Source organism: Lepus europaeus, chromosome 13 (assembly GCF_033115175.1).
Source record: "Lepus europaeus isolate LE1 chromosome 13, mLepTim1.pri, whole genome shotgun sequence".
Classification (NCBI taxonomy): Eukaryota; Metazoa; Chordata; class Mammalia; order Lagomorpha; family Leporidae; genus Lepus; species Lepus europaeus.
In genome coordinates, this window is record NC_084839.1 from 68,621,834 (window position 1) to 68,648,592 (window position 26,759).

General features: G+C 59.7%; 2 protein-coding genes across 4 annotated transcripts in view; both read right to left on the reverse strand.

Annotated features, from left to right (window-relative positions):
* Positions 1-5,408, reverse strand: part of SFXN5 (sideroflexin 5) — a 121,850-nt gene extending 116,442 nt beyond the window's left edge. For both annotated transcript variants that reach the window (XM_062209652.1, XM_062209650.1), the window contains exon 1: positions 5,301-5,408. In XM_062209652.1, the coding sequence (XP_062065636.1) occupies positions 5,301-5,408 (108 nt within the window). The remainder of the gene's footprint in view (positions 1-5,300) is intronic.
* A 1,835-nt stretch (positions 5,409-7,243) lies between these two features.
* RAB11FIP5 (RAB11 family interacting protein 5) overlaps positions 7,244-26,759 on the reverse strand; it is a 34,984-nt gene continuing 15,468 nt past the window's right edge. The window contains exons 2-6 of one of the 2 annotated variants that reach the window (XM_062209653.1): positions 20,745-21,181; positions 19,954-20,641; positions 12,671-14,302; positions 9,715-9,904; positions 7,244-9,449 (exon numbers count right to left, since the gene is read on the reverse strand). In XM_062209653.1, coding sequence (XP_062065637.1) covers positions 9,246-9,449; positions 9,715-9,904; positions 12,671-14,302; positions 19,954-20,641; positions 20,745-21,181 — 3,151 coding nt within the window. In that variant the 3' untranslated portion in view covers positions 7,244-9,245. The remainder of the gene's footprint in view (positions 9,450-9,714; positions 9,905-12,670; positions 14,303-19,953; positions 20,642-20,744; positions 21,182-26,759) is intronic. The other variant, XM_062209654.1, reaches the window with a different exon arrangement.

A 26,759-nucleotide genomic window follows, 5' to 3' on the forward strand; every position in this document is an offset into this window, starting at 1 on the left:
TCCTGGGGGAGCACAGGCCTTGGAGCAGCCCCGTGCCCAAGACCTCCCTCTAAATTACTGCTCTTCCATATTAGGAATAGAGTTCCCAAGGCAGGAAGGCGGGAGTCGCTCAGCAGTGCAAAATGGACCCACCTGGGGACATCCACAGCAGGCCACACGCCCTGGGGTTCTGACTTGCTCATTCCGGTGTGGGCTCCAGGCATTAGCACCGGCTTAAACACCTGCCCAAGCTGCTGTAGGAAGTGACAGCCCCAAGAGAAGCTCTAGCACCCAGACACCCTCAGGTGTATGGGATGGAAAAAGACAGAAACACAAAACGCCCTGCAAAGCACTGTGGTATGGGGACTTCATTTCAGGCAAACGTAGGAACGGCTTCCCCCCATCTCCCAACTCCAGGCCCACCCAAACCCTCAGCCTCTCTCCTGCCCTACCCCAGGAGGTATCGGGCCCTCTCAGATGCCAGCATGCTCTGAGCCCCGCTCATCTTAGTAGACAAGCAAGATTTCTGGAGAAGCAAATACAAATGGAGGGGCTTGTTTCCTATTCTGGGGCCCCTCCATGCCAAAAATGAGAGGAAGCAGCAGAGAAGGAAGCAAGGGCAGGCCTCAGAGCCAACCCCTCCTCCCCACCCCGAGGTGCTGTTGTCAGCTTCTCCCCTTCCTGGAGTCCTTGGGGGTAGTGGCTGAAAGCATGGACTTTGAGTGCACAGGGACACAGGGGACAGAGGAACATGCTAAGGAATACCACGGAGACGCCAGTGGTCACCATCAGAGTAGGGGTGGGGCGTCGGATTTCCTACAATACCTCAGTTTGTTCAACAGATACAAGGGAAACAAGAGGGAGAGAGAAACACACAGTGGAAGATATGAGAGAGATACGCATCAAATGTAATAATGTGAGACTCATGGGATCCTGATTAAAATAAAGCAACTATGAAAGTCATGTGCTGGTCACAGAAAAGTGAATAGTGACTGCTTATTTGATGATTTTAAGAAATAATTACTTTAGGGATGTTAAGAGTGCTGTGATTATTAAAATTAGGCAGAAAAAAAAAAAAACGCCTCTGATACGAAACAAGGAAGAGGGCACTTCACCTCTGTGATATTCTTCCCCCAAAAGCACAACCTGAGGCATTAGGCAAATCCAAACTGAGAATGTCCTACAAAATGCTCCACCAAGACGTCTCAGAACTGCCAAAGTCATCAGAAATCAAGCAAGGCTGAGACGGTGAGAGACCAGCGTGGACTAAGTGTAGTGTGGGATCCCAGTTAGGGTTCTGGAATAGAGACACTGGTATAAAAGTAGTGAAGGGGCTGGCACAGTGAGTTAAGCCACCGCCTGCGATGTGGGCATCCCACGTGGGCACCAACTCAAGTCCTGGATGCTCTGCTTCCAATCCAGCTCCCTGCTAATGTGCCTGGGAAAGCAGAGGAAGTCCTTAGGCACCTGCCATCCACATGGGAGACTAGGATGAAGCTCCTGGCTTCACATAGCCCAGCTCTGGCCATTGTAGCCACCTGGGAAGTGAACTAGCAGGTGGAAGATCTCTCTCTCTCTCTCTCTCTCTCTCTCTCTCAAATAAATAATAAATATGTTTGTTAAAAATAGTGAAATCCAGTTAAGTCAGAAGTATAGCCAATAGCTATGTAGCAAGGGTAGTTTCTTAGTTTTGACAAATGTATCATGGGATACTGGGTGTGGGATACACAGGAATCCTTTGCTATCTTTTTTGACTTCTGTAAATCTAAAATTATTCCCAAATAAAAGTTTATTTTAGTGGCAGGCATTTGATGTAGTGGTTAACATACCTGGGTTCAAGTACTAGCTCTGGCTCCCATTTCCAGCTTCCTATTAACGTGCAACGTGGGAGGCATCAGGTGATGGCTCGAGCACTTTGGTCTCTGCCACCCACATAGAAGACCTAAACTGAGTTCCTGGCTCCTAGATTTGGCCTGGCCTGGCCCTGGCTGTTGCAGGCATTTGGGGAGTAAACCAGTAGATGAGAGTGCTCTGCCTCTAAAATAAAAAAAAAAAAAATTAAATATTTATTATAAAAAACCAAGGAGGTCCTTATTTTTTTTAGAGATATCTACTTTTTAGTTCAATGAAATGATAGGTTATTTGTGCTTTGCTTAAAAATAATCAGCCTTAAGTTGGCAACTGTTAAAGCTGAGTGCAGGGTACATGGAAATTCACTGATTGTCAGCTGTTTGAAAACCACCAGCATAAAAAGGTTGACAATAAGCAAACGTGTACTCTGGACCAGACTACCTAGGAAGTTACTTAACCTGTTGCGTGCTGCAATGTCCTCACCTACAGACAGGAGGTCACTGTACCTAATTCACAGGGCTGTAAAAATTAGTTAATGTGCAACAAGGTGTAACCGATGCTCGCTATCATCATGATCTTTTTGTAAAGATTTTTATTTATTAGAAAGGCAGAGTGACAGAGAGAGAGAGAAAGAGAGAGAAGAAAGAGGAGAGATCTTACATCTGCTGGTTCACTTCCCAGATGGCTACAACAGGCAGGGCTAGACCAAGCCAAAGTCAGGAGCCTGGTACTCCATCTGAGTCTCCAAAGTGAGTGGCAGGGGCCCAAGTCCTGGACCATCTTCCACTGCTTTCCCAGGTGCATTAGCAGGGATCTAGATCTGAAGTGGAGCAGCTGAGACTTGAACCGGTGCTCCCATATGGCATGCCAGCATCACAAGCAGTGGCTGTAACCGGCCGCACCACAACAGCCCCAGTCATCATCGTATTACAGAGAGAAACAGGGCCACACTCCAAAGCCATCATCCCTTCTGCAGCCCCTGACCCTGCTCAGTGCGCTGCCTTCCCCCAACCTCCCGCACAAGAGGACCTTGAGGGAAGAAAGGAAGAGGGTTTCCTGAGCAATGGAGCGAGCCACAAAAGACCTTGATGCCAAGTCCTGCAGACACAGGGAGACCAGCTGGAATCAGAGGGATGTCCCTAGCATGGGCTCTGGGAATGCAACTTGGATTAGGAAGCACCTGGAGGCAGGATTTTGTCAGGTGAGCACAGGGCACTAGAAGCATCCACTGGACACCCACTGTGTGCCAAACACTGAGGGCAGGAGCCAGAGATGTGAGGAAGCCCTGAAGTAGCTCATCAGCCCAGTACTCACTTCCTTAGAGACCCTCTCACTCTGGGCATCTCAGGGCTGAGGATTCCCCATTTGGCTGCAATTCTGCAAGACTCCTAGGGAACAACTGGAGAAACATCATCTTTGTACCGTCTCCCCAGGTACAGCCTTGCATGCAATTTTTTTAGAAAGCTTTTATTTAATAAATATAAATTTCATAATACGGCTTTTGGAATATAGTGGTTCTTCCCGCCATACACGCCCTCCCACCCCCACACCTACTCCCGCCCCTACTCCTGTCCTACCTCCTACTCCCTCTCCCATCCCATTCTTCATTAAGATTCATTTTTAATTATCTTTATATACAGAAGATCAACTCTACACTAAGTAAAAATTTCAACAGTTTGTACTCAGCAGAGGATCCGCCAGGGGAGATGGGTGGTAGCCCTGTGTGACCTGGGGGCTGAGACGGAGGTAACATCACTGGCTTCTGGGGGCGGGGAGGGCAGTCCACAGGGGAGTCCCAGGATCCCCACTCCAGCAAGTTAGGCTGCTTGCAGAGCCAGGGCGCTGAGTGGGAGGAGCAGGCTTGGAGGGAAGAGGAGAAATTCCCCACCATGGATGAATCACAGACACCCTGTGCTCTGTGCAGGTCACTAGGCTGGAGGAGAGCCTCAACAGCAGAGACAGCACTCACTTTCCCCACCTCAGGAGGGGGGCCAGCCAGGAGCAAAGGCCCTGCAAATGCCCACCCGTGGTCCCCCACATGCCCGGGGCAAAGGGTTGGGGCACGGGAAGTCACTGACAGGTACTCAGCATGTGTCTGTTGGGCAACAGAACATCCCAGGGGCCACTCACCAGTAACAGGTGCCAGGGGATAAAAGCCCAACCCAGGAACCTTTGCTGGGCTCACGCCTCGGTTGTAAGGAAGAGTAGGGCAAGGTCAGCCCTAGTCTGACGGCTTTGGGGAGATCCAGGGAGCACAGGGCAGACTGTGGGGAGGGTAGGCTGTGAGGATCCCACAGGGGGGCCAGAGGTACATAGGAGAGTCAGGACCCCGGAGCAGTAAGAACGGAGCCAGTGTTCCCTAGAGGCTGTGGGCCTGCGGGCCTGGCCGAAGGTCGCGTGCAGGGGCGGTCTTGGAGGGGTCGCCCCGCCGCCTTACCCTGGGCGGCCCCGATACCCGCAGTAAGACGCCAGCCTCCCCCCCACCACCACCACCACCTACATACCGGGACTGTCTATTTTTAAAAGTCCTGATTAGAAGCATTGAGGGCATTTTCCCAGAGGGCTCAGGAGCTCCCTGGAGCATCGCTGCGCGGGAGCGCATCCGCCTCCCACCGCCCCGACCCCGCAGAAGACAGCCTCCGCCGGCCTTCCGACTCCCTGAGCTCTCCCAGGAAAGTTCTCTCCGGCCGCCGCCGCGCACCCCGCAGGCCGGGTCCCCTCGCCGAATCTCTCCGCCTTTCACCCAGCGGAGCCCCGCCGGAGGCCGCGGGGCCGGGATCTGCGGCGCGACCAGGCGGGAGTCCCGGTCACCACGCCGCGAAGAAACAGGGGGTCCGCACCGCGCCGCGGCCCCTCGGAGAGGCAGCGGCCCTGGGGATGACACAGCGTTTCCCGCGCCCCGGCTCCACCCCGCGGGGTACCCGGCTGCCGGCCCGCGGCGCCAGCGAAGCCTCAGCCCGCACGGACCCGGCGTGGGGTCGCGGGCCGGGAGCGCGGCCGCGCGGGGTCTGCCCGCGGCTCCGCTGGGGCGTCAGTCTCCACCCGGGGGAAAAGTTAGTAGGTATCCCGGGCGCTCCAACTTCTCCGGGGCCGTGCTCGAACTTGGCACCCGTGGGAAGCTGCACAGCCCTGGAGCGACCCCGCGGGAGCCGCTCGGACCCGGGTGCCGGGGATCCGGGGCCGCGGCCGGCGGCAGCCAATCACAGAGCGCCTCGGGCGGGGAAGGCTGGAGGGCGCGGGCAATCGGAGAGTGACGGCGCTACAGGCCAATAGGGAGGCAGGGTGGGTGTCCTCACCCGCCCCACTGACCAATGGGGAGGGGCGGCAGTGGCCGAGGCTCCCCCAGGCACCAGCTGCAGGCTCCGGTGGCCGCGGGTCGGAGACCCTCAGACTGAAGGGGACTTTAGAAGGGAGTTTGCTCGCCCTCCCTGTGCCACCCGCCGACCTGCAGCCCGCAGCCTGGTCCTCACCTGCTGGAAGCGGGGTTTGCCCAGCTGGAAGGGAGGTGCGTCGGTCGAGGCGCTAGCGGCACTGGCCGCGGCCGCCGCCGCCGGTGCTGTAGTCGCTGTATCCGCCATGGCCACTGACACCCGCAATCTCCGGCCCTTTTAAAATGTCCCTCCTCGGCCCCCGCCACGGCGGCCTCTCCCGATTGGCCACAGGCAACCGCAGCGAGCCGGAGGCGCAGAGGGTTATGGGGAGTGTAGTCTCTCCCGCCCCGCCGCCCGGCAGCCCGGCGCTGCGGAGGGCCCGCCGCCACCTTCCGCGGGGCCCGCAGGCCGAGAGGGGCGGCCACGCACGGCTCTGAGGCCCCGGCGGGCCCCGCGGGGCGACCCTTCGCTGTTGACCTGTCCCCTGCAGCTGAAGCCCAGACCAGGAGAAGGGCCCTGCTCAAGCGGGCCGGACCCGAATCCAGACGGGCAAGGACTCCGGGTGGAGCAGGGTTCATCTCGGAAGGCTGTTTGCAAGCAGGTGCGCTGCGGGGAGCTCCCTGCAGTTCTACCGCCACCCTGCCCCCTGCTCTGTCCTCTCCAGCGGCCGACCAACGGGGACATTCTGCACAAGACACACTTTTGTCTTCCCCTCACGCTGGGTCGCTCTGACCTCAACCTAAACATTGCCGTTTCCCCACCCATCAGTCACTCCCCCCCACCCCCCAAACCCGCCGCGGACTCCCGCAGCGCCCAGCTTTTTCAGTCTTGCATGTATAACTAGTTCTGGTTTTCAGTATCTGCCTTTGCTACTACAAGGTCCACAGGGCAAGGATCGTGTCTTTAAAAAGAAAAACAAAAACACTGTGTCAACTTTATTTGAAAAGCAGAGAGTGAGCCAGTGCTGGAGCTCCCATCCACTGGTTCATTCCCCAAATGCTTCCAACTGCTAGCGCTGAACTAGCTGCAGTCAGGAGCCCAGCACTCAGTCCTGATCCCCCACGTGGGTGCCAGGGACCCAACTACTGAAGTCATCAGCTGCTGCCTTCCGGAATGAGCATTAGGGGAGGCAGAATCGAGAGCAGCACGCAGACTGGAACCAGGCACCCTGCTATAAGATGCAGGTGTTCCAAGCGGTGTCTTAACTGCTGCACCACGGGCCTGCTAAGTCCTCAAAGCCAGGCACAGGGGGACTCACAGTTGGGGCTCAAATCATGTATTGGCTCTGAGTTAAAACAGGAGAGCAAAGGGCCCCAGAGACCTCCACTTCCACATCCTTTGGTGAACCAAGTAAGACCCTCTGGTAACTGCTGGGAGGAAGCAAACTGGGAGCTGAGCAGCAGGGTTCAGTAGTGTGTACCAAGTAGCAGCAATGAGAACTTTAAATACAAGGAGCACTGCAGGCTGTGGACAAAGCTCCAGCATGGATAACGAACACAATGCAGCAGCTGAATCACCGGGTCAGTGAGCCACACTGGACCGCCTGTTCCACCCACGAGGGCAGGGATATTGGATCCCAACTCTGGGGAACCCCACTTTGGGTCTCCTTAGTCTCACGGAGAGGTGTGAGGTTGACGTGTCTTCTGGATGCTGCATGGACTGTAGCAGTCAGAGCTCCTCTTCCAGGAATGGCTGAACCACAAGAACCCGAATTTCTCAAAAGCCAGAGGGAGATTTTAGCTAGCCCTTTAGAACAATTTGTATTTTGGATCTGTATCTTATCTCCCTCTACCAGCCTGAGAATAAGAATCGATCATTTTGCCCGCCACGGTCCCCTGCAATACCCAAAAATGAGCCTGTGATGGCTAAGGCTCATCCAGGAACTGCAGCGTTCTGGGAGACAGTCCAGGACCCCGGGCAACACAGTGCTGCTGCCCCCTGGTGTCAAGGAGGGGGAAGTGTGGCCCCAGAACCCCACCAGCTTGATTTAAGGCTGCTTTCTCCACACACTCATTCCAAAATGGGAACACAACAGACACCTGCAGTCCGTGAACGTTTTATTCTTCATAAAGTGCTCAAAACATGAAGAACAAGCTCTTTATAAACAGGAGCTACAACTAGGAAGACAAACAGCAAAGCAGAACTTCACCTGCTCCCCGCCCAGCCCACCTGCAGCTCTGCTCCAACTTGTGGCCAGCAGAAACATCAAGCAAGAACCATGGGTCACATGCCTGCCCTGGGCACAGGGGAGGCTCATGGTTAAGGAGCAGTGGGAGCTCAGAGCTGGGGCTGGGACGGGATGGAGTCCAGAGGGACACCTAGCAGGGGAGTGACCTCCTCCCCCAGAAGAGCTCTCTGTCCGGTTCCTCATGACCCTCCTGACACGTGACTGCCGTCCCAGGCACCTGTGGCTACTTGTCTGACCAGCGCTGATGAGGGCACCTCAAGGTGGGTTAACTCTACAGGGGCTTTCCCCTCTGCTGCACCTCTGGAGACGGCCCACAGGCCCTCCCACGGAGAGGTGGTCCCACAGGAGCCGGTGCCTCCTCCCTGGGCCAGAAGTATCTCCCTTCAGCACCTCCTCGTCCTCCAGCTTTTGCTAACACCGCCCCCCCCCCCAAAAAAAAAAATAGAGGTCCCCTGCAGAAGCCCGGGGGAAGCCCGCTGTTTTCTACAAGAAATGAGGGGCTGTGGGCCAAAGGACAGATACTTCACCTCAAAGTGTACTGCGAGGCAAGGCCATGTGGGCGAAGGGACAGACAGGGATGGCAGCTTTGTGGGTGGATGGAAGGGCAACCGAGGCTTCTCCCTAAGCTTAGGTGTCTCACAAAAGCAGAGCGGACTTCCCACTTCCAGGCCTGAGGTCAGACTGAATGAGAGCACAGGGCAGCCGCAGGCCGCCCTGCCCATCAGTGAGTTTATCCTCAGATCCCCAACTGGAGAAGGTAGCCGAGGAAGCAGCAGCAGCCTGGCCAGACCCTTAACAGAGATGAACTCCAGGAGAGGGGAGGGCACACAGCAGGGCTGCCCCCACCCTCCACTGGCAGTCCCAGGTCCTGGCAGAGCCCTCCCCATGTGCTCAACAGGAGGGAAAGGGACACCACCCAGGGGAGAGGTCTACAACCAGAGGCGCTGGACCTCGCCCACAAAAGGCACATTTTAATTGGTTTCCAAAAGTTCAAACCCTGCATCAGCAGAGTGTTGGCATCTGAACAGGCAGCAAGAACAGACACGGAGGCTTGATCCCCAAACCCTAAGCAGCCCAAAGCCCTGACCTGCAGGGGTCCACACATCCGAGGCGTGAGAACCTGAAGAGCTAGGAGCAGCTCCCTGCCCACCGCCCCGACCTGCCACACGTTCACAGGTGACCCACAGTGGAAAGGTCATGAGAGGGGGCATGGAGCATCCTGGAGAACATACTGCATCCACTCCTGCCACTGTGACCATTCCGTCAGCAGCAAGGATGGAAAAGGACTCAGGACACGGCAGAGACCAGGCTAGACCGCACAGGCTCCCCACTCTCAGGGCGATGGGTGTGCGGCTGAATAATAGGCACCCTGGTTGTTCCTCAGATGGGTAGCATGGTCCCTGTCCCCATCCCAGTGACATCAGGAGCCCCTCCGGGGGCTGGAGGACGAGGGTTTGGTGGTGGCAAGAAACAGCCGACCATCCTCAGGGTAGGGGTGGTGGAGTCTGTGCCAGCCACCAATCCCCTCCCAGTCACATCAAACCACAGTGTGCCCCTGGCTCCATCCTGAGGGTCAAATTCCTTATTCCAATTCACTGGTGCCCCGAAAGCTAAAGGGCATGAATGTGGGCCGGTGGGAAAGACCCAGGGCTCCCAAAGACACGCGAGACGCACCTGGAGCTGGATGCATCCCTACCAGCAGCCCCAGCAGAGGCAGGAGGGGGAGGGGAGCAGGGAGTGGCCACGGGGCGGTGGCCTGCCCCAGGCCGGTGTTCAGCAGGAACATGGGAGGGTGCATGGGTCCTGTGTGGCAGCCAGTCCCAGCCGGCCCTCCCTGGGCAGGGGGATGAGGAGGGCTACTTGGGGGTGCCGGGAGGGATCTGCAGCAGTGTGGGCGAGGTCTCCATGATGCGCACCAGCAGCCGGTCGATGTAGCTCTCCAGCTCCTGCACATGCTCATCCCGCTGGCTCAGCTCGCGCTCCCGCTGCAGGAGCAGGCAGATGAGCTCGTCGTGGGTCAGGTGGTAGTACTTGGCCGACTGGTCCAGCACAGCCGAGTCCTGAGGCCAGCAAATGACAGTGAGCGGGGCAGCCGCCTGCATGCTGGCCCTACCCGCCACCAACACCCAGTTGCACCAGCTCAGGCCCCCAGAGCGGCCTCTGTCTCCCAGGCCAGAGAAGGCCCACCTGGCTTCAGGACCGTGGCGTGGGGGACCCAGGCTGCTCCCCACCACAGCCTCCCTGGCACCCTGCCCCAGGACTCCTGGCCTCTCCCCACAGCACCCCACATCTGCCAGATGTCCCCAGCACCCTGCTGGGCTTTACCTTCAGCCTCCTGGTGTCCACACTCTGGCCAAGCTGGGGTGCAGGAGCCACTGGCTGAATGCTGCCGGACGTGACCGTCTTGAGTCTCTCCAGCCCGCTGCTCAGGGCTGTGCTCAAACTGGAGCGGGACTGCTTCCTGTCAGGGCTGCCCTCTGCGGGGGCCGTGCTGAGGGGCTTCACGGGGTGGGGACTGTGAAGACAGACAGGAGACAGGCCGTGAGCAGAGAGGAGTGGCACAGCCAAAGGTGGGGCCAGCTTCCCTGCGGAGCCTGCGGCCTGCTAGACAGGCAAGGCCTCCAGGCAGCTGTGCCCAGCATTCCTCCATCTGTGCCCGGTCAGGGACATCAGAGAGCAGCCTACAAAGTTGTGCCCCTGGGCCCATTCCTTCACTCCCCTGCCGTGCTGTGACCTCTCTCCAGGGGTGAGACCAACCCTCCCAGTTCCCCGGGACTGTGTGGATTCCCAAGACAGGATGCTAAAGCCAGGGAAGACCCTCCTCTGGCTACCAGCTGCTTCCCAGCCCTATCCAGACGGGCCTGCAAGCCCTCTCCAGCCTTGCATGTGCTCCGCTAGGGCACGCTCCGCCAGCTGCCTTCCTCTTCTCACCAAGCCTCTGCAGAGCCCACAGAGACGTTCTGGCTCCGCCTGCTTACCTCCTGTGGACTCCTGCACTCGCCAGCCCCCCACAAGTGCACCTGCTGAAGGCGCCGACCCTGTGAGTTCTTACCTCCCTGACCACCTGACCACCGTGGAGCCCGCGCTTGCACCACTGCAGCCTTCAGACCACACTGCTCTCCCCCACCCACCCCAGACCTGCACCTGGCTTCTAGGCCTCTAACGACCCGCCCCCAGTCCTGGCGCTTGTCTGTCCTTGGGTTACCACCCCGCCCCCCTCCACCTCCAGGCCAGATCTCTCTGGCTCTCTCATACTCCCTCCACACCACCCTTTTCTTAGCCTCCTCAGGGCTCAGGTCAGAGCTGGGACTGATCTCCATTCTCGTCCTGCCCCCTCCCCACTTCTCTTCAGCTGTCCCCTCCCCGCCAAGCCAGTGCTGGCGGGAGGTCCCTGGGGCCCCAGCCGCTAAATCAGCTCCTGTCCTGCAGTCTGTGGAAACCTCTCCTCCCTCCTGCCGCAGGACAGCAGGGAGGTGACCTCGGCCCTCCAGAGGCTCCCTGTCATGGTAACGCAATCTGGCCCCTGCCCCTTCCTCACCACCTCCGCTCCCACAGCCACAGGAAACCGTGCCTTCTCTTACTCCCAGGCTCTTATACAGAAGCTATTCCTCTGTAGGAACACTGCCCCTTCCTTCCGTCAGCCTGCTAATTCCTACACGCTTCCGAGCTGTGCAAGATCTCTCCTCCAGGAAGCCTTCCTGATCCCCCTGAGCTGACTTCTGCTCCTCTGATAGCTACACAGACTGTGAGCAGTAGGCCCTGCCCTGGGCACTTCCTACAAATAAACGTGTGCTGTGCTGAGGATCTAGACCACCCTGGGGTGGAAAACTAAACACCCTAGTCCAAGGCCCTAACCTCCACCAGGGGGAGGGTCACCCAGACCCAGAGAAGCCAGCTATTATTAGGTGGTATGGCTGTAGGTTCTCTCAAATCAGCAAGCATGGCAGAGTGCCCAGGCTCGGGGCAGCACCCATCTGGGTCCCTTCCTGCTGTGCACTAGGAGCCTACACCAGGCTCGGACTGGGCGGCAGCTCCAGGATGGGGAGGGCGGCCAATGCAGCCCCAAAGCGCCCGGTCTGAGGCGTCTCCAGCAGAGGGACCCTGGAGCCCGCAGTACTCGTGGACCCCATTTCCTCATGCAGAAATGGTGACAGCTCTACATGGCCCACCCACCTCACGATGGAAGGCCCAGGCCAGGCACAGACATGAAGCCCATCCCCTCTGGGAAGAACCACACTTCCCCAGTGTGGTAGTGAAACCAGAGGTGACGCTAGGAACAGCGTGGGCAGCGAGGACGCTGGAGTCCGGCAGTGACCAGCTCGTCCCTCCTGCCTCTCCTGCTGCGAAGAAGCAAGCTGGGGGCAGCCGGGCTCCCTCCTGCCCGCTGCTTACACAGCAGCACTGGCCACCCAGGTCTGTCCTTGGGTGCACCTGTCTCCCCTGCTGCACTTGGGTTCCTGCCAACACAGTGGGGACAGCGACACAGAGAGATGCTCAGTGAACTGGCATGAACGGAGGTACGCACCAGCCACTGCCCGAGCTCGGAGGTAAGTGCTGGTGCTTGTCTTGTTCCCTACACTCCAGCCCCACCCCACTTCACTCAGGCAGCACCTGGTGCCTCCACTGTCACCACCCCTCACCAACCGCCCGGTGAGATCTCGGCTTAGTTCTCCCCAACAGGCCAAAGCTGCAGTGGCCTCAGCCGTGCAGCAGCTGCCGTCAAGCCTGGGAGCCAGAACTGAGAGCACACAGCCAGCGGGAGGGTGAGGCAGCGCCTGCCTGCTGCAGAACCTGTGCTCCGAGGGACGCACATGCGCTATGTGCCTTCCTCTGAAGGTGTCTCCCGCTTGCTCTCGCACCCAAGCCCTGGCCCCTCCTCGGGCTCCCTGCATCTCCTGCCTGGACAGGAAATTGCTGATGACTCCTCTGCTGGCCTGCGTCCCAATGTCCTGATGTGAACAGGCTCCCCGGGGCCAAGCGAAGGAAGGGCCCACCCGCCGCTCAGCTCCTGCCCCGGCCACCTGCGTCGGCTTCTCCACTTCGCTGCTCACCCTGGCTCCTCAGCAGACTCTGGCTCATGGGAGAACCCTGCCTGTCCCAGGAAGCACCGTCAGACCAGTACAAGCCTGGGTCTTTAATCCACAGTCCTGCCCCCAGGGCAGAGGGCCTCTCAGCTGTCTTTTGAAAGCCTGAGGCTCGAATGGGACCCCCCTTCCCCAGTTGCTTTGCCCCCTCTCCACCCTCTTCCTCCTGCCAAGTGCCTCTGGGGGTGGCTGCTCACCTGGCACTGGGCTGTGGCTCCTCAGCTGGCCGTGTCTCCAAGGGCAGAAGCACAAGCGGGGAGGCTGGGGTGGCTGCAGCGTGGTCCTCCCCGAGTAGGGGAGGGGCACTCCCAGTGGGGGAGGCTGGCTCCCGTGGGGGTGGGGAGGAAGAGGTCAGGGGCCACACTCCAGGCACAGGAGAACACAAAGGGTCAGGCCCCCCGTGGCGGTGGCTGGCCCAGGGTGGGAGGGGGGGTGGAAAGGCAGGCTCCGGAGGGGTGGGCAGCTCTTCCGGACCAGAGCGGACAGAAGATTCTCTGGACCCTGGTGGGGATGTGGATGGGAGGCTGGGGGGATCCTGGCTCCCCTGAGACAAGGGGTCCAGGGCATCATCCTCAGCCCACAGATCAGGCTGCTGGGGGGTGACCGACAGGGGCTCCAGCCCCTCTCCTCCAGGTCCCTGGCTCTGGGCCTCAGGAGCCTCAGGGCCTTCCCTCTCTGGAGCCCCCCACATCTGCTGACTCAAGCTGGCTGAGAGTGGGGACTTGGGGGCAGGGCCCTCGGGACAGCTGGTGGGCGCACACAGGCAGGGCCCAGACACAGGGGCGCTGGCGTCCCCATCCTCCAGGCCTGGCTCTCCCAGCAGGGTTCCGGAAGAATGGCTGTCAGACTCCGACTCCCGCTTCTCTCCCTCCCCCTGCATCTCCTGGGGGCCAGCGGCAAGCACATCTGAGGCGGCGTCTTCTCCCCCTGCCCCGGCATCACTCGGTCCCCCAGCAGCCTTCTCGTCCTCCTGCTCCTCCTCTCGGGCCAGGGACTGGGAAGGTGTGAAGAGGCGCGGTGGCTTGGGGGGTGGCGTGCTGGGCTGCAGTCCCTTGTCCAACATCTGCTCCGGTTCAGGCTGTGGCTCCAGCTCCAGGGAGGGAAGCCCCTCGCTCCCCTTGGGGCCAATGGTTTCCGGCAATTCTGGCTGTACGTGGGGAAGGGGCTGCTCTTCAGATTCTCCCTGCAGGACCGGTGAGGCCGTCTCTGTGGCAGGAGAAACGGTGACCACGTCCCAGGGCCAGGAGTCGTCCGTTGTGCTGAGCTGCTGGGAAATCTGCCTTTCGGCCCGGGAGGCCTCCTGGTCCTGGCCCTCGGGGGCGTCGTCAAGGCCGGGCAGCCTCTCCCACACGCTGATCACTTCTGGGGAGCTAAAGAGAGGCGTCCCACTGCCCGCTGAGCTCTGCCCTGCTTCCCCGTCTGGGGCTGGCGGCTCCCCGTCTGGATCTGAGTGCAGCTGGGCTGATGTGGCGGGCAGGCCAGCCCAGACAGACGTGCGAGGCCCCAGGGCGGCCACGCTCATGCTCTGTCGGTCCAGTCCCAAGTCCAGGGGAACACCGAGCTCTGGCCAGGAGGTGCTCCCACCACCTCCTCCTCCTCCTCCTCCTCCTCCCCCAGGGCCTCCTGGGGGCTCAGCTGCCTTCACTGTCATGGCCCCGGGGCCTGGATCTTGCAGCCCAGCCACCTGCAGCCCCACTCCTACAGGGGCCAGGATCTCGCTCCTGGCCTCTGGACGAAGCCTGCTCGCAGCAAAGAAGTTGAAGGTGTCGTCCCACTCAGGCAGGGCTTTCCCAGGGGAGGCCAGGGGGGCGGGGCCGGCCCTCGAGGCCCTGGGGAGAGAGGGAGCAGGTGAAGGAGAGTTTAGTGCTAGGTCAGCTACCAGCTCCTCGAAGAAGGGGTTGCTCTGCAAGGAGGTGAGGAACGGGTTGGTGACACCCAAGAATCCAGATGGGGTGGCTTCGGGGGCGGCGGTGGTGGCAGCGGCGGCGGCAGCAGCAGGGGAGGCGACTGCAAAAAGGTTAGTGCTTAGCATGGGAGCAGCGGCGGGAGCAGGAGTGGGGGGGGCCGCAGCCCAGGGGGAGCAGGGGAGGTGGTGAGGAGGAGCGGCTGGGTCAGATTCTACCTGAGGAGACACGTCCAGGCTGTGGAGGGAGACAAAACCGTGAGCCTCCTGGTTAATGCCAAGACCGGAAACACCGTGCAGAGCACCGCGCCGCCGCCGCCTCCCCCCCTCCCCGCCACCGGTCACTCGGGCAGGGGACACAGCAAGAGCCCACAGAGTGAACACGACTGGGCGCTACCCTAGGAGAAGGATGCTGGGCAGAGCAAGCTCCAGGCCCATCCTGCAGGCCGGATTCCAGCCTGAACCCAGTGTTCTTGCTCTCCGGGGCTGTCATGTCCACTGGACGGCAATAACAGGTTTGCACCTCAAGCCGGGGACACTAAAGAGCAAATCCCAGCTGGCCTGGAGGCAATGCAGAGGCCAGAGGCAGGCCAGGCCAGGGTGTCTGGCTGGACAAAGCCAGCAGTGATGGAACCAAGCACCTGGAACTGGGGTTCCCAAAACCGAATGGCTCCTTCTACTAATGCCTCACAGAAGCAGGAGGTAAGGATGGGGCTCTCATCAGCAGTGCCAAGGTGTCAGAAAGAGAACCCACCCCTCTCATTTCTTTGAGGGGCACCCTAACCAGCCGAGGAGGGCAAGATACCTGTTGAGAACATCTACTGGGGGTCAAGTGTCCACACGGCCTGGCCGCTGGCAGACGTTGCCCGTCACCTCAACTCCCTATGGGCCAGCTTCAGGTAACAAAGGTTGGGAACGTGGCTGCGGCATCAGCTCTGAATGTCACCCTGGTGTCCCACACATGGATCCCCCAGGGCCCTGGGCAAGGACAGGGCCCCGAGGAAATCCATTCCACAACCATGAGTCCACTCTCAGTGACACGGGAGAACACTCACAGGCCTTCTGGTGTCCTCTGCAGGGTCCTTTTACAGACACACACACACACACTCATGCACACATACACGTGGACACGTGCACACAACATGCACGCATACATGTGGACACATGCACACATACACGTGGACACATGCACACAACATGCACACATACATGTGGACACGTGCACACAACATGCACGCATCCACACAGGCATCCACACCCACATCCACACACGCTCGCCGCCCGTCCTGCACACAGCCGTGTTTTCAGAGCCCGGCTGTTTCAGAGATGGAAACAGGGACACAGAGGCTAGAACGGTGCAGGGAAAAAGGGTGATCAAACGCCCCCAGTGTTCGGCAGTCTGACAGCGGCTGGCTCAAGATCGAGCCTACTGTCAGACCAGGCCGCAGGAGCCTCCCTCACTGCTACCTGAACAGTGTCCCAGCTCCCAGCTGAGCCCCAGCCCCCTTCCCTGACCCCTGCCTGCCCATGGAACACCCTGGGGAAAGCCTACACATCTCTCTTCTCCAGCAGCGCCCTCTGCAGGGAATGAGGGGGTGAGCTTAGGTGGCAGGAGCCGGGCTCCGACAGACAGGGCACCAGGGACACTGTTAGAGCGGGATGGGCACCTGGGGAAAAGGCCAAGCTGCCAGGGGCCCAGGACAGGGCAGGCCCACACAGCGATGGGCAGGCGTCCACTCATCTGGAGCAGAGTGGGCTCCCAAGGCCAACGGGCACAAGGGAGCAGTCAGGCTCACAGGCCGCACACGGCCTGCTCCAAACCCACGGGTCTGGCCTGAGAATGCAGTCTCTAGATTCTTACGGCCCCCACAATAACTTCCCACCTGAGGGAGGCTCCCCAGTCCCCTGCAGCTGTGAGACAGGGGAGGAGGGAGATGAAAGCTCACGTCCTCTCCCAGCCCACCTGGGCCTCCCAGCGCCACGCTGCTCTAGGACACAGTGTTGGGGGAGGTTCCAGAGCCCAGCACCCACAGTGCTCCTGCTCCCAGTGGGCCCCAGGGCCCCAGCAGCCGTGCCTGCCTCGAGGACAAGGACTCTGCCCCCACCCATACCCTGCTGCAGCTTCTGTACCAGGCACAGTCCCGACCCAGGAATGGGGCTGGGGCACTCGGAGCTGCCCTTCCCCAGCCTCTGCTATGACCAGCGCCCAGGGAGTCCCATCTGATTCATGCGAGAATGGTCAGCTCATCCCACGGCTCCACTCACCCTCCCAGGCTTGAGCAATCTGGCTGGCGGCGGGAGCTGCAGGGAGAGGGGCACCAGCGAAACAGCCCGGAAGCCCCAGGCCAGGCCCAGCAGTCGGCCTCCTCCCACTGCTCCCCAGAGGGGCACAGGCTCCCGTTGGTAGGGAACCAGCAAAGGGCTCTCTCTAGAGGCTGGGGCTCCAGGCACTAGGCCCGGCAGGCTTCCCAGAGCAGTCGGTGCCTCTGAGGGCCACTGGGCATGTGGTACACCTTCCTTGCCCTGCTGCACACCAAGCGCACAGCCCCTCCCTGACACTCCACGTGGTCCAGACCTGAGGCCATGTTCCTGGGCATGGTTATCCTGCAGATAGCCACGCTCGCTCAGGGGACAGAGGCGGACACTTGCATGTCTGGCAAGTCTCCCTGGTCCCAGCAGTGCGGGCAGCTAAATCTGCTGATTTCTCTTCTCTTCTAGGACCAAACCCCAAGTTCAAGGGTCTCTGCACCTTGTCCCTGAAGGACTAACACTTAGGACCAGCAGGGACCTCAGGACAACCGGACAAAGCTGCCACTTAATGAAGCCATCATCTGCTTCCTTGGATACTTCAGCCCCGTACCAGGGTGCCACCTCAGTCGCTGGGTGTTACCAGCAGGCACCTCCTGGCCACACTGAGATGGGCTCTGTGCCCTGCCTTTTCCAAACATCAGTCCTAGGGGAATGTGGGGTGCGACTGGGCCCACAGAGGTGCCCCACCAGGCTGTCCCACAAAAGGCCTGAGGAGGCTTGTGAGGCATGCCCAGCCCTGCCCAGCCCTGCCCTGTGCCCTTCAGCCATGCCCCCAGGGCCCAACTGCCCAGACTCTTCCTGAGGTGTCTCCAAGTGTCCAGGAGGCTGGACACATCCTCACTCCTCCTCTGGGCACAATCAGGTGACACAGGGGCCTCATTAGCCACAGGGGGAGACCATGTGATTTGTCTCTAAAACCAGACACTTAACACAGCAACTATGCCAGCAAAACAGGCAAGGCCACGCTGACGCCAAGTGACTGGGCACCTGTTGTGAGTCCTCATTTACCCACTAATAACGTGACCTGAGGCCCTGAGCGCTCCTGAGGGGCCTATGCCCATAAGAAAAGCTGGGTACTCACCTGTGCTCCCTGACTATGCGCAGGGGGCGGGGGTGACAGGGGCTGACACCATGGTCTTGCCTGTCCTCAAACACCCAGCTGCAGCCCATGCCACAGCTCAGTGAGAACGGCCGGAAACAGGGCTGGTGGGCAGGGGTGAGTCCTGGGGCCTAGATAAAGCTTAGTCTCCTCAACTTCCCTCATTCCCCCGCCAGACACACCCTGCTGGGGCCAGCAGACGGGAGCCATGTGAGGAAGGACAGGAGGACCACCCCTGGGAAGCCCCCTGCTCTCTTCTGCCTTCTCCCAGGGCAGCCTTTATCTGGACACCACACTCAAGGCTTCCAGCTTCAGGCTTCTCCCTGGGGCATCAGTGCCGCAAGGGAGCACTAGAGGGCGCAGCTGCCCTTACAATGGTTACTGGGAGCCATAGGGCAGAGCGCCCAAACCTCTGGCCCTCTGGAGGGGCTCTCTGGGTTCCGGCGGGAGACCCTGCAGCTACTGAGTCCCCTAATTCAGAGTCCAACCTACAGCTTCCCGCTGTGAGCCTCCCCTCCTTCAAGGCACGTGGGGCCAGTGCTGCTGACGGAGCTCACTGTCCAGCTCTCGCATATCTGGTCCAGGCCAGGCCACTTTACCCAAAGAACAGCCCTTCTCCACTCTGCCTGGATGCCTGACCCCAGAGCCTACCCCTGCAGCTGCCACCTGCAAATGGGCCCCAAGGAGGGCAGGGAGGTCCTAGGTGCCCACAGCCTCCTGAGGATGAGGATAAGGTTCACAATTCAAGGGGGGCAGGAGAGAAACAGCCTCCTGGTGTTCATCCATGACCCAAGTTCTCCAGACTCTGAAAGGCCATGAGGAGCACGGAGAAGTAAGAGGGGGGTCAATCAGCATCCCGGGAGTGGCCACCACGCTAGCTCTACATCAGTGTGGTCACGGCCAGCAGGCGCCTGGACGGTCACCTCCATACCTCATAGAAACAACCCCACCTCCACCCTCCCCAGACACCCCCACGGACACCACTGAATGCAGAGCCCCCAGCACCTCCTAGATCTCCTGCCACCTCCAAATCCCTCTAGGTGCCACAGAGGCACCAGGCTCAGGCTGGGCAGACAGAGACCCATCATCCCCTCCTCAGCTGCAGACGGCCGGCCGCTCCCTGGGCTCCAGGGAGCAAGGGCAGGCGGGGGAGGGGGGGTACACTGCCAGCAGGCCAAGGCCCAGACCCAGGAGTGCCTGTTTCCCCCCTCACCCCTCAGCACTGGGAATTTCACAGGGAAAGAGAAAAGCTGGGACGGCAGCATTCATAGGCCATCCCTCTGCCCGGTCTCTCACCCTTCGCCATTGAACCCTGCCTCCCCACCCCACCTCCTGACTCCATATCCGTGGAGGTGGACACAGGTTTGCTCAGGGAGTACAAGCAGCCACCCTGCCACGCCGGCTGGGGTAGCCACACATGCTGCCTGTCCAGGGCCTGAGAAAGAGAGGATCGGAACTTGTGACACCCGCCGGGAGCCCTGCCCCCAGGCTCAGAGTTAGGAGGAGGCAGAGGGGCCAGGGTGAGGGCGACAGGCTGTGCCCAGGGCTCGAGACAGGAAACCCAGCACGTTCGCGGCAGAGTAGCTGTCATCAGCACTTCCCACAGTGCCACACTCTAAGATGAGACACACCACAGAGGGCCGCAGCCGCCAAGCATCGCCAAGTCCAAGGCCAAGGTTACACATTTCAGGAAGCTGCACTCAGTCTCTGGCCAGGCTGGGAAGCAAATGGAGATGAGAGCAGGGGGCAAGGAGCAGCCCTCAGAGGAAAAGGCTCACAGAGCTGATGGGGCAGCTGGGGCCAGGTCCAGCTTCAGAGACGGGGGACACAAGAGGGTTGCAGGCCCCAGCCCTCACCTTTCTACGTGCCAAGGCTTCCTTACCTTGCAGCCAAGAAGCCAAAAATCCACACAAACTGCCCCTCCCTGGAGGGTGGGCGTGCAGCGAGGCCGGGCTGAGGACTTGGACCCTTCCGTCCATGGGACCCTCAGAGCACAGTGCCCTCGCAACTCACCTGTGTCTGTGCAGAGAGCCTGGGCTTGGGCAGGTGCCGCGGTTTCCCATGCCAAGCCAGCACACAGCAGCCTGCCAAGGCCCCTGCTCCAGGAGCCAGGTTCCAACTCCCTGGGAGTCTCCCCAGGAGCAAAGCTGGCCCTGTTCAACACCCACCTGGGTTTCTGGGTAGGTTCCTTGGCTTCTCTCAAACCGAACCAGCTGCTCTTGGTCTTCTCCTCCCCGCTGGAGGGGTGGTGGGGAGAGGCCCCCAGAGTGGGAGCCGCCTTCTCCCCCACAGAGCCCCGGCGCCCCAGCTCGCTGCGACTCAGCCCCGGGTGGTGGTGGTGGAAGAGCCCCATCCGAGGCTTGCGCTCCTCCTTCCGGGCTCCTTCCTTCTCCACCACAGCCTCAGGGGGGGCCACGATGGGAGTGGCGACCTGCACTGGCTTCCCCTCGGGGGGCAGGGCCCCCTCCTCCTCCCGGGAGCGGCCGGCCAGCGCTTTGGCCTGGACGCTCCGCTCCTGTCCGGCCGCTGCCTCTGAGCTGCTGGCGCTGCGGCTGCCTCTGCCCCAAGAGTCATCCGCAGAGCGAGGCGTGTCCTCCGAGGGCCGGGAAGAGACGCCGTGCAGGGAGCTGGAGGGCGGCAAGGGGCCCGAAATGGAGCTGCGGTGCCGCGGGGGGCCCTGGGGCTCCTCGTTGTAGATGTGGCTCCCGTTGACACAGAGCGAGGAGCGGGAGGCGGCGTCCAGGTGGCCCTGGAGGTCCAGGAGGGCCCGGGGAGGGGCGGCGCGCACCTGGCTGGCCTCATCACTGTAGGTCCTCTTGTGGGCAAGCAACTTGGGGGAGGGCGCAGGGTCCCTGCCTGAAATGGAAACACACGTGGGGTCAGCACCAGGGAGTCAGGAAGCAGGTGCCTGGCCGTGGGCCTTCCCCATCCCACCCCCACAGGGGAGAGGCACGCTCACCGCCTTCGGAGGACAGCCAGCTGCTGCGGCTGGGCGAGCGGGTGAGGAGCTCGGCCGCCGGGCCCTGGTAGGCCAGGCTCCCGCTGGCCGAGGACAGGGTGCTGTCGGAGCCCAGCGAGGTGTTGGACTGGGTCAGCGAGGACTTGCGCAGCTTGTTGCGGAGGAAGAAGCCCTTGGCCTTGCCCATCTTGCTCAGGCTGCCCAGCTCGGGGTCCTCCAGGGCGCTGCTGGGGAGGATGGCAGAGGCAGACTCCAGGTCAAACTTCTTCTTGCCCTTCATCTTGTCCTTGATCTTGCTGAAGGGGGACCGCGGCTTGTCCTTCATGGACAGGTCAAACATGCTGGCGCTCAAGTTGTTGCGGGTGAACTGGATGGTGACTTGAATCTCCCCGCGTTCTTTCTCCTTCTTGCCTGCCTTGGAGTGCAGCTTGTACCACCTGTGGGAAGAGGGGAGCAGGCAGAGCTCTCAGCACAAGCCATGGAACCCCACAGGGCCCTGGCTGACCGCCTTTCCCCACGGGTTCTTGCTCCCCACACTGGCCACTGGCATAGCTCAGAATGCAGCCCGGACTTTCCCACGATGAAAAAACCCACATCCTGAGTGGGGAAGCTCCTCGGGGGCCACCAAGCAGGACAGTGGCCACCACACCATGCCCCTCACCCACCCTAGTGCTTGCCCCTGGAGCTCGGAGACACCCCCTCCAGCTCCATCCCTTACATCTGAAACTCTGAGGCCCAGAGGGGTGAACTGGGCCTGGAAGGGGCCCCACATCCGGAGGCCCCTGGCACAGAAAGACCTACCCACATTTTTCCCTCTTTATGTCACCTCCTCTGGCCACTGCCAGCCAAGGCTCTACTCTGAGCCACCAGTGAGCCCAGAAAAGAATGTAGAGGCCCGGGCCCAGAAATAGCAGTGCACTGAGACACGCACACACCCACACCCACACACTGACTCACCCCCAGGGCCTGCCAGGGGTACCCTGTGAGCAGGGGAAGAGACGGGAGTGGCAGAAAGAGGCCACTGAAGAGGCCCAGGACAGAGGATCAGCACTCAAGTCCACTGAGCAACTACGGCGCCGTGACCCATAAGAGACTCTATGCCCATTTTACAGATGAGGAGGTTGAAGCTCTAAGGTAAGGTAACTCCTCCAAGAACAAGCAGCCAGTGAAGGAGAAGGGAGACTCAGAGCCAGGTTTTCATTATACCAAAGCCCGTTCTTCCCAATATTTAAGAGATCCCTGGGGCCGGCGCCATGGTTCAACAGGCTAATCCTCTGCCTGCGGCATCGGCACCCCAGGTTCTAGTCCTGGTCAGGGTGCTGGATTCTGTCCCGGTTGCCCCTCTTCAAGTCCAGAGCTCTGCTGTGGCCCGGGAAGACAGTTGCGGATGGCCCAAGTGCTTGTGCCCTGCACCCCATGGGAGACCAGGAGAAGCACCTGGCTCCTAGCTTCAGATCAGTGTGGTGTGCCGGCCGCAGCAGCCATTGGAGAGTGAATCAACAGCAAAGGAAGACCTTTCTCTCTCTGTCTCTCTCTCTCTCTCACTGTCCACTCTGCCTGTCAAAAAAAAAAAAAGAGGGTACCCATGACCCCAGACACACATGATCCCTGACACACATGACACTCACACACCATGGAGGACGGCAACTTCTTAGAAAACCAAACACTCTAGTCATGCAAGGAGCCATGGCCCTCTCTGGTATTTGCCCAAGTGAGGTGAAAACCCACGTCCACGAGAAAACCTGCACACAAATGTCTACGGCAGCTCCACTCACACATGCCAAAAGGCAGAAGCATCCAAGACACCCTTCGGTAGAGCAAACGGATAAATCGCGCTGCTTCCAGGTAACAGAGGCCTACACAGCAAATTGTCAAGCTGGGAGAAGACACAGGAGGGTCTTCAGAGCACAGCAAAAGCAGCCAACCTGAAGAGGCTTTGTACATGCAGGATTCCACCATGTGCCACTCTGCTAGAGACAGGGAAAAGATGGGTGGCCGACGCGGGTCTGCAGGGTGGCAGGCCAGGGGGCACAGGGCAGCCAAACTGCCTACCTCCCACCCATTTTCTGTAAACTTACCATTATACTAAAAAATAAACTAAATTTTAAAAAGAAAAAAAAAAAGGGCAGAAAACACAAAAAGGAAGGAACCATGAAATACAATAAGTTTTCCTGAACTGAAGATTTACATGACTTCCAGCACAAAAAGCCCTCAAGTAGGGGCCGGTACTTTGGTCTGGTAGGTTAATCCTCCGCCTGCAGCACTGGCATCCTATATGGGAGCCAGTACTAGTCCCAGCTGCTCCTCCTCTGATACAGCTCTCTGCTATGGCCTGGGAAAGCAGTGGACAATGGTCCAAGTCCTTGGGCCCCTGCACCTGCATGGGAGACCTAGAAGAAGCTCCTGGCTCCTGGCTTCAGATTGGCGCAGCTGCGGCCATTATGGCCATTTGGGGAGAATCAGCAGACGGAAGACCTTTCTCTCTGTCTCTCCTTCTCACTGTCTGTAACTACCTCTCAAATAAATAAATAAAATCTTAAAAAAAAAATAAAAAATAAAAAAAGTCCCCAAAGGAGTGGGTGTTTAGCCTGGAGGTAAAGATGCCTGCACCCCAGAGCAGAGTCCAGACCCCGGATTCCTGCCAATGCAGGCCCTGGGAGACAGTGATGATGGCTCAAATAATTGAATTCCTGCCACCCACATGGGAGATCTGGATTGAGGTCCCAGCTCCTGGCTCCAGCCCGGCTCTGGCCCGGCTCCGGCTGTTGTGGGATTCTGAAGAGTGAGGTAGTGGGTGGAAGCTCTGTCTATGTCTATCTGTCCTGCTCTTTCTGCCCCTCAAATCAACACAGTAATTCTTAATAAGTCTTAAAGCCTCAAGTATGCAGCACCATGAATAAAGACAGACTCAAGCCAAAAGATGTCACGAGGGTTCCGCCCCTTGCCAAACGCAGCAAGGAGGCCCAGAAGCTCCCATCAAGGGGAAAGAGACACCAGTGTCGGGATAGCACTGCAGCCCTCCACGGCAGCACGGGCACACAGGGCACAGTGCCAGGTCCCATCAGAGTGGAAAACTCCCCAGCCCCCAGCTCTAGACCCAGCCAATCAAGCAAGGGAGACCACAACCTGAAAAAGTGGTCAGATGCCACCAGAGGGTGCAGAGACCCTTGAGATACACACGTGCAAACACACCCCGCACCCACACCCACACATACACCACGTGCACACACACCTACACCCACTCGCACTTCACATACACCACACACACACACATGCATCGCAAGCACAGGATCACCCCCACACAGGCACATATACCACATGCCTGCGCATACCCTGGTCAGTGGCATAGGGGTCACTGCTCCCCTGGGAGCCACCCCCACCCCCCCGGGCTCTGGGTAGACACAAAGGGGTTAGGAGTGGGCAGTCCATTGTACAAAAGTTCCTGAGGATTCAAATATCCAGACCTGAGTCACTGTGAGGGCGTGCTGGCAGCAGTGGCTGGTTTCAGTTTGTTTCTGAACATTGCAGACGTGTTTCTGGCGGTCTCCCCACCTCCAACTGCACCCCTTTGGAAGAGTCCATGGTGACTAGGCCCTCATGAGGCCATCAGAGGCTGGGGCCTGGCTCCTCCCGGGGCCCTGAGGCCAGGCCCCGGGAAGGCGTGCTCAGGACAGGCGACAGCTCACACGGCAGGGCAGAGGGCCGTGCATGAGCCAGGGCAGGACGTGCTGAGCCAGACAGACGGGCTGTGTGTGAGGTGGCCCACGGGGGCCCCAGGGGAGGTTCAGCAGACAGAGCAGCCGGCCAGCACCACATCCTCAGCCCTTACTTGCTCAACCCAGCGTCCACCTTGGGCCTGACCCTGTAACTCCCCACTTCTCGAGTGCCCAAGTCCTCCCCAAACCTGGATGAGGCCCCAGTCATCGGGCACAGCAAGATCCTGGGAGGTGGGGTCAGGGGACACGGATGAACACCAGCCCCAGACCAGTCAGGCCCCGACTGAGAAACGGGAACCAACGAGCCCCAACAGCCTCCACCGGGCTCAGCGGTCCGGGGCTGGGAGCCCCGCTGGTCCCAGTCCACACACCACAGCCCCAAGTGGGCTTCTCTCTGGGTGAGAGCATCTGCGCTTGTCCTGCTTGGCTTTTTTGTAAGGAGCACACAGACGGCTGTCACAGGAACAAGAGGGCGACAGGAGCATGGTCGACTTCAGAGAGCTCGGAGGAGCTGAGCCCCTCTCCACAATCACGCTCGCCAGCCAGGAGGCAGGGCAGAGACCCTGCCCAGTACATCCCTGACACCCACCCAGTTCCTCAGCCCGAGGCACATAAATCCCCCACCTGCACGCCCTTCCTGTGGGTGGCCAACTGCTCCACCTGCAGCCCACCCATCCCCACTCACACAGTCGGGGGAATCTGAGCTCTCCAAGCCCCAGGCTCCACCTGCTCGGGACACAAGGGTCAATAAAGATGATGAACAGCTGGGCCTTCTCCCAGCTAGCTCTGCAGCCACGGCGTGACAGAAGAGTCCCTACACCTGGACACACTATGGACACTGCTTCAAGACAGACACGCACCAGGGCTTCTCAAACTGCCAAGTGAATGCTGGGCAGGGAGTTTGGCGCAGCAGTTAAGGCGCTGCTTGGGACATCCACATCCCATACTGGAGTGCCTGGAATCCAGTCCCAGCTCCATTTCCAAATCCAGCTTCCGCTAAAGTACACCCTGGGAGGCAGCAGGTGTCAGCTCAAGCAGCAGGGTCCTTGCCACCCACAGGAGTGAATAACACAAAAGCGCACTCTCTCTCTCTCCCTTTCAAATAATTTTTTCAGATTTATTTATTTATTTGAAAGAGTTACACAGAGAGAGAAGAAGAGGCAGAGAGAGAGAGAGAGAGAGAGAGAGAGAGAGAGAGAGGTCTTCCATCCACTGGTTCACTCCCCAAATGGCTGCTATGGCCGGCATGCTGCGCCAACCCGAAGCCAGGAGCCAGGTGCTTCCTCCTGGTCTCCCATGCGGGTTCAGAGCCCAAGCACTTGGGCCATCCTCCACTGCCTTCCCGGGCCACAGCAGAGAGCTGGAATGGAAGAGAAGCAACCGGGAAAGAACCGGCACCCTGACTGGGACTAGAACCCGGGGTGCCGGCGCCACAGGCGGAGGATTAGCCTAGTGAGCCGCGGCGCCGGCCCACTTTCCACTATTTTCCCAGGCACATTAGCAGGGAGTTGGGTCGGAAGTGGAGCAGCCAGAACCAAACTTGTGCTCATATGGGATACTGGCGCTGAAGGCAGTGGCTTAACCCACTGCACCACAACACCAGCCCCTGGGGCTGGAACTTGAACATCAAGATGACCAACTCCAAGCCCCTGCCTTTATCCTTCAAAGTGTAGCCTCTCTCAAGGAGCTGAAGGCAAACAGTCCTGGCTCTGGGCACCCACAGGGGACAGAGGCTGGAAAAGGCCAGGGTCCATCAGAGCCCTGACGAGGCTGGGGGGAGGGGTGTTGAAGATCAAGCCCCCCTTTCTAAAGGCTGGCACAACACAGGAACACACTGCCCACAGGGCACTGAGGGAACCTCAGCGTTTTGTCCTATCCCTCAAGTCTTGTCTGAGAGCAGCCCGGCCTCTCCTGATAGCCACCACAGAGCTGCATTCCTGGGTGGGCGGTAACTGGCTCTAACAGGGGCCCCTGCTCAGCTGAAGTACCTCCCCCAGGCTTCTCTGCCTGACAAAGTTCAGCAGGCCCAGCATGGACTTGGGACTCGGCCTCAGCCTCCTCCCCCAACCTCCCCAGGCGCAGAAGACAAAGCTGGGATGGGAGCAGTGGGAGGGTGACAAGGTTGCTCATTTGTCACTAAGATGAGGATCCAGGTGTTCACTCTGCCTGTCTGGGCTCCCAGGCACTCACACCCAGCTCTCTGCCTGTCTCTTGGGAACACAAGTGGACGAACAGCTGACGCAGTATAACCAGGAAAGCCCCAGCCTCTGGGGAGAGCCAACCTGGGGCCGCCGTCCAA